Here is a 7,338-nt window from a genome sequence, read left to right on the forward strand (position 1 = left end):
GCATAGTTATATAAAAGAACACTGACAGAGCTAGAATATGACCCAACACCCTGTGGGTCAGGGTGTTGGCAGCAGTCCCATTCAATGGTGGCTGCAGTCTTCCTGCAGTGACAGGTGTGGTTCTGTTGGAGCAGTGATCCGGTAGAAGGGTGGAGTTTTCCTCTGAAGGTCCAGTGGTGGTGTAGATGGGCCTGGTCTTCCTCTGGGAAGCCAGTGGAGAAGAAAGCTGCTCCTCAAGGAATCCAATGGGAAAACGCTGGCTGTGGTGTTACAAATGTCAGATTATATCCAGGTAGGAATGCTTGGCTCCTCCCCCCTGGGCGGAGCATCTCACAATGGGCTGATATCATTCTATTAGTCCTGCGGTGGGTCCATTAAACAGAAATGGCTCCTGGAGGGAGTTATCTCTGAGTCAGGTGGCAAGGCATTGATGGGCCCATTACAGGAGATAAGGAAAAAAATTATGCCCCTCCTGGTTTCGGCAGCTCTTGAGGATGGGAATAGAATACATCTTTATATTGTAACCTAGGACATAATCCACCCCTTATTCTATTACCATCTATACCCAAACCAATATCCACTTACATATATATGTATATATATATATATATATATATAAAATACAGAATGAAGCTTTACACACAGTTCTCGCTTAAAATTAGGTCTCCTTGTGGTACACAACAGGTTTCTCCATCCTTCTGCATTACCCACCAAGTGTAACCAGGTCCTTGAGCAAGAACAATCCCACGGATGGGTTTGCTTCTGCCTGCGGTGGGATTAATCCAGTCTTTCCTAAAATACCTTCATGTGTATCACAGGGACTTTGTCTCCATCTACTGTGTGCAGGGGTTCAGACTGGGCAGGACCAGCTCGATTGATGGACCCTCGGGTCTTGAGCATCCAGGTGGCTTTTCCTAAGTTCAATTCCCAGTTTCTTAAAGTTCCCCCGCCAAGTGCCTTCAGGGTAGTCTTAAGTAGTCCATTGCACCATTCAACTTTCCTGGCAGCTGGTGCATGATAAGGAATATGATATATCCATTCAATACCATGTTCCCTGGCCCAGGTTTTTATAAGGCCGTTCTTGAAATGGGTTCTGTTGTCCGACTCAATTCTCTCAGGGGTGCCATGTCTCCACAGGACTTGCTTTTCTAAGCCTAAGATGGTGTTCCAGGCAGTAGCATGAAGCATGGGGTAGGTTTCCAACCATCCTGTGGTGGCTTCTACCATGGTCAGCACGTAGTGCTTGACTTGGCAGGTTTGGGGAAGCGTGATGTAGTCAGTTTACCAGGCTTCCCCATACCTGTACTTCAACCATCACCCACCATGCCACAGAGGCTTCACCTGCTTGGCCTGTTTGATTGCAGTGCAGGTCTCGCAGTTGTGGATGACCTATGAGATGTTGTCCATAGTAAGGTCCACCTGTTGGTCACAAGCCCATCAGTATGTTGCATCTCTTCCCTGATGACCAGATGCATCATGGGCCCAATGAGCTAGGAATGATTCTCTCATGTGCTGCCAGTCTAGATCCACCTGTGATACTTTCACCTTGGCAGCTTGGTCTGCCTGCTCATTGTTGTGATGCTCTTCATTAGCCTGATTCTTGGGTGCGTGCGCATCCATGTGTCGAATCTTCATGGACAGCCTCTCTACTCAGGTGGCAATGTCTTACCAAATCTCGGTGGCCCAGATGGGTTTCCCTCTGTGCTGCCAGTTGGCCTTTTTCCAGCAATCCAGCCATCCCCACAGAGCATTAGCTACCATCCATGGGGCAGTGGATAGAGCCTCAGCCACTTCTCTCCTTCGGCAATATCCAAAGCCAGATTGATCGCTTTAAGCTCTGCAACCCAACTTGATCCACCTTGTCCCTTGGTAGCTTGTGCAACTTGTCATGTGAGGCTCCATACTGCAGCTTTTCATTTCCGGTTAGTGACTAGAATTCAGCAGGAACCATTAGTGAAGAGGGCATATTGTCTGTCAGTCTCTGGTGGCTCATTATATGGTGGGGCTTCTTTGGCACGTGCCACTTGCACCTCTTCTTCTTCAGAAGATAATCCAAAAGTCTCCCCTTCAGACTAGTTTGTTATAATTTCCAGAATCCCAGGATGATTCAGATTTCCAATACGGGCATGCTGAGTGATGAGAGCAATCAATTTGCTCCATGTGGTGTCGGTGGCGTGATGTGTGGAAGGAACCTTTCCTTTAAACATCCACCCCAGCACTGGTAGCCAGGGCGCCAGAAGCAGCTGCGTTTTGGTGCCAATTACTTCTGAGGCAGTTTGAACTCCTTCATAGGCAGCCAAGATTTCCTTTTCTGTGGGACTGTAGTTCGCTTCAGAGCCTTTGTAGCTCTGGCTTCAGAATCCCAGCAGTCAACCTTGAGTCTCACCAGGCACCTTCTGCCAAAGGCTCCAGGACAAACCATGGTTGCCACCCACAGAGTAGAGCACATTCTTCACTTCTGGTCCCATCCTGACTGGGCCAAGGGCTACTGCATGAGCGATCTCCTGCTTGATCTGAATGAAGGCTTGTTGCTGTTTAGGACCCCAGTGGAAATCCATCTTCTTGTGGGTGACCAGGTAGAGAGGGCTCACAATCTGACTGTACGCAGGAATACACTGATCTCTATCACCCCCTGAAGCATCTAAGACTCTCACAGGGAGGCTGAGCCAACTTCCAGGTCTGTCACACATGTAGGTGCCATTCTCAGTGACAGTGAAGTGGTCGCATTCCTCCTGCCCCCAGTGCTGTCCGTCCTTGTACCAGGTGGTGACACAGGACGTCCCCAAGCCTTGGCAGGTCAGTGTCACCCGGTCCCACAGCGCCGCCGGCCTCCAGGGGGGTTCCACGAGGATCTGGGTGGTCTGGGTGCCTGCTGGTGACAGGGGACACCAGCCTGCCCGGGCCAGCGTGGGGCTGGGGACAGCGGGGTGGGGCCATGGCATCCCCTGAGGACTCACCAGCAAGGCTGAGCAGGAAGGGAGAAGGGACAGGGCTCAGTGAAGGTGGCACTGCAAGGACAGCAGCACCTGGGTGCAGGCTGTGTGGGCTGTCTCCAAACTGTCCCCATGGGGACAGCATTTCTTGTGAGAAAGTGTGTGGGGATGGTCCCCAAAAGATTTGACGAGGTAGATTTGGCACCCCCACGGCTGGAACTCCAATCTCCTGACACGCCCAAAGCCATTTCCCAGTGCATTTAGAGTCACAGTCCTCACCTCCCCTCTCCTTCCCTGAGCTTTTCTCAGTGCTGGTGCTGCAGGGTCCCCCCAAGCCCACCAAGGGATCCCCCCTGACTCTCAGCTGCCTCAGCACCCGCAGCTCCCTGTGGCCCCGAGCCCCCCTCCTGCAAGTGTTCTACCGGGATGGGCAGGTGGTGAGGGGCCCGCAGGGGTCCCCGCAGCTGCTGGTGCCTGCCGTGGGGGTCTCCCATTCAGATAATTACAGCTGCCAGGTGCGCTCCGAGGGTGGGGCCGTGCAGAAGAGCAGCACCCGTCACGGTGTGCAGTGAGTGCGGGGATGGACACGGGGAGCCCCCACAAACTCCTTGGCTCCCCAGCCCTGCCTGGGGACCCCCAGCCCTCCCTGACACCTGCTCTGGGGTACCCAGCCTTTCCCAGATATCTCCCTGGCTCCGCCCCCTCCTTTCTCAGGTCCCTCCCTGGGTCCCCGAGCCCTACATGGGTACCCCCATCCTTCCCTGGCACCTTTTCGGTGTCCTGCCATCACTGGCCCGGGTCGCTCCCCAGGTCCCTCCATTCCTGGCTCCTGTCCCCCCATTCCTCACTGGGGCCCCTGACCCCTCCCTGCATCCCCCCACCCCTCTGTGAGGTCCCCGCACATTCCCCAGCTCCCACCATCCCCTCCCTGGGTCCCCATACCCTCCCTGGTGTTGCCCACCTCCCTCTCCAGGTGTTCCCTCCCTGACCCCCCCCCCCCCATCCCCCCTGATTCCAAGCCCCCTCTATCTCTGTGCCCCGTCTCCCTCCCTGGGGTCCCGCTGCCCATCCCCAAACCCCCGGGTCCCTCACTGTTCCCTGCTGTCCCCCACTCTTGCAGGGGTCCCTCCCTCGGGGGTGTCTCTGTCAGCAAAGCTCCCCGGGCACAGGTGCCACTTGGGGACCCCATAGTGCTGAGCTGTGTGTTTGCCATGGGGACAGGTCCCCTGTCCTTCTCCTGGCATCAGGAGGGCTCGGGGTCACCGCTGTGCACCAACTCCCACCTGGAGCTGAGCCAGGCTGGGGACAATGACAGCGGCCAGTACCGGTGCCGGGTCAGAGATGGGGACAGTGTGGCTGAGAGTGACCCCCTGAATGTCACCGTCCTGGGTGAGCGGGACCCTCAGGCTGGGGGTGACCCCACCCATGGCACCCCCATCCCACCTCGCCCAGTGCCAGCCCTGTCTCTGTCCCTGCAGTGCCCATTGCCAATGCCACCATCACCCCCAGTCCCCTGTCACACCAGGTGCGTGCAGGTGACCTCGTGACCCTGCACTGCTTGGTGCAGGTAGGCTCAGCCCCTGTCACCTTCACCTGGCTGTGTGACCACCAGGAGGTGGCCCAAGGTCCCCTCCTGGAGCTCGGGGCTGTCGATGTGGGACATTGGGGCACCTACCAGTGCGTGGCCACCAACCAGCTGGGACAGGACGGGCACCACGTGTTCTGAGCACTCAGCGCAGAGGTGGCCCTGGAGGTGACACCTTGGTCACCCTGTGTCACAGGTGGGGTCACACGGGGTCACCAGAGAGCGCAGGGCCCCGGGCGTGATGGGTGACCCTGATGTGTACCCCTCTGTTTCTTGAAGTGGCCGCAGGGGTCAGTGGGACCCTTTTGTTCCTGTTCCTGCTTGTGGGTGTGATTGTGGCCTGGCACCAGTGGCACCGTGTGGGTGGGTGACAATGGGGGACAGGGGGTCCCATGGAGCTGTAGAGGCCCCCAGAGTTGGGGAGCGATAGGGCAGCACCCACAACCCCAGAAATGTGAAATTGGCAGGGGGTCCTGTAGGGTTTGGGTAGTTGCTGGAGGGTCCTGCAGGGATGTTGGTGGTTCATCCAGGGGCCCTGGGGGTGTTTGGGGGGGTCTCTGTCCAGCTGGATTTGGGTTCTTGAGGCTGACTTGGTTGGGGCCACTGGAGAGGTTCACAGATTCTGGGGGGCTTCAGGGATGCTTGGACATGCCATGGGGATTCACCAATCCTGTGATGGGTCAGGGCCCTGGGGACTGCACAGTCACACAGTCACTCCTCCCCTCTTTCCATTGTAGCTGCCAGGAAGCACCAGGAAAGGTGAGTGGGGAGCTCGAACCACACTCTCCCCTTTTAGCCCAAACCCCCAAGACCTCCCCTTCCCGCCCCCCCCCCCCCCCCCATCCCCTTTATTCCCTCAGGGCCCCCCTGGATCCCCCGGCCCCCCCCAGAGGAGGGGGAGGTGCTGTACACCCACGTCGTGGTCACCAAGAGGGCAGGGGGTGAGTACGGGGGGGACACACACAGAGGGACACGTCACCCATGAGTCTCACCCCACCCAGATCCCACAGCCCGTGTCTCTCGCAGCGTCCCCCCATGCCACCACCCTCCAGCATCCCCAGGTGACCTACGCGGAGCTGCGGGGACCCCAGGGGCGACCGCGGGAACCCGGTGACATCTACGGGAATGTGCTGTGACACTGGGGGGAACTGGGGGCACTGGGGGTCCCCACCCATGGGCACCCACTCGTGTGTGTGCTGCCACTAAAAACTGCCCCAATCCCTCCCTGTGGGGGCACAAAGATCCCAAAGGGCTGAGAGAAGAACAATTTCCTGAAACAGCAATGAGAGTGAATAAAACCAAGAGCAACAGCAACTAGGTTCAGAGTCCAAAGGCCTTCCAGGGAAAACCCCCATAAAGAACAAAGCCCAGACATTTCCCCCAGCCCATTCCCTCCACCAGAGGAACCTGGCAGGGCCCTGGACCTTCCTTGCTCTGATAGCCAATGTGGCCTTCAGGAGGCTCTGGATTCTCTTGTCCCCTGTCCTACACCCCTCCTCTGCCCTGTTCCCCACACAAGGATGTCACAAAGGCCCTGTGGGGATTCCAGAGCCTCCCCCTTTGCCAGAGCAGTTGGGATCAGGCCATGGAAGAGGGTGGGGTGACAGAGACAGGAAAAGTTTGATGTCTGGCGACATTTAGGACTACTTGAGTGTGGCAGTGGTGGGTCAGGCCTTAGTTTTGCTAGAGACAGGTAAGGTATGTCTGTCCATCAGTCTGTCAGCCATGGCACACAGCAACAGTGTGACGCTCTGTCAAAGCCAGCTCCTGAGTGGCCGCGTAACCAGAAGTGCCACCTGGGGAGAGGGGCCTTCGTGGCCCAGCTAGCTTAAAAGGCAGAGCATGAGGTGGCCGAGTCCATAAACCTGTCATCTCTTTTGTTTTCTGGCCCATCCATGCTGGAACCCAGGAGTTTCCAACCCATTTAAATGAGAAATATCTGCCAAGGAATGTGGGAACGTTCCTGGAATGGAAAGAAGACCCATCTCTAAGATTTTTTTTAATTTCAAAAATGATGGAGTTTCCAGGCAGAAGTGTAGGAAAAGGAATAAGAGCTCTTTACTAGGAAATTTATAAACCAGAACAGAAGAAACAACACAAACCCAGAACTTTCCCTCCCGCTCAGCGCTGTTGGTTTTTGTGGCAGTTATAACCGCGGCCAGCAGGGGCCGCTGCAGGGAGCACTCCCGGCCAGCAGGGGGCGCCCCGCTCCAGCTCCATCCCCTCAGGGGCCATGGCGGCCTCGGGCGGGAGGCAGGAGGGCAAATCGCTCCTTTTGCAAACTCACGGCCACCAATCGGTCCCGGCACCACCGCCGGCAGCGGGCAGAAGCCGCCAAGGCAGCAGGTTGGATCCCAGCGCCCAGCGGCAGCGTAGCAGTGTCCCGGGGCCAGGCACACGCCCTGCACAACACCCGCAACTGCTCTCCATGATCCCGAATGGAAAGAAGGCAGCGCCTGACCCCAGGCAGGTCTCAGGCCCACAGCAGCACCTCTGGTGGCTTTAAACCACAATTCCTGCAAACCCTCAGCCTTTCACTCCAGTGTGGAGGACAGGGATGGAGCGGCTTTGGGGACACCTGGAATCCATACAGGGTCACTCCCCAGAGTTCCACCATGGCCGTGCAGCAGCGCCCCTGCTTGGTATTACCACACTTTTCCTTCTTATCTGGTGGCCAGATCCTGAACCCAAACGTTCTTTCCTTGATGTCCCAGAAGGCTGCAGGTTTTGTCCAAGAAGCAGGGTGCAGGTCAGGTTGTTGAGCTGAGTGTTGTGGGTTGTGCAGTAGTTTTGTGGTTCTCTCAGTCCCACACCATGCAG

At 56.7% G+C, this 7,338-nt stretch overlaps 1 protein-coding gene across 1 annotated transcript; it reads left to right on the forward strand.

Annotated features, from left to right (window-relative positions):
* The first annotated feature begins 3,101 nt into the window (after nucleotides 1–3,101).
* LOC139604528 (Fc receptor-like protein 2) lies at nucleotides 3,102–4,659 on the forward strand. Its single transcript, XM_071455663.1, has 4 exons — nucleotides 3,102–3,125; nucleotides 3,257–3,501; nucleotides 4,054–4,322; nucleotides 4,412–4,659. Exons 1-4 carry the CDS (start codon nucleotides 3,102–3,104, stop codon nucleotides 4,657–4,659), a joined length of 786 nt encoding a protein of 261 aa, XP_071311764.1.
* Nucleotides 4,660–7,338: the final 2,679 nt, after the last annotated feature.

This window comes from Agelaius tricolor, unplaced genomic scaffold (genome assembly GCF_023055355.1).
Source record: "Agelaius tricolor isolate 1412-34295 unplaced genomic scaffold, bAgeTri1.0.p SCAF_52, whole genome shotgun sequence".
Classification (NCBI taxonomy): Eukaryota; Metazoa; Chordata; class Aves; order Passeriformes; family Icteridae; genus Agelaius; species Agelaius tricolor.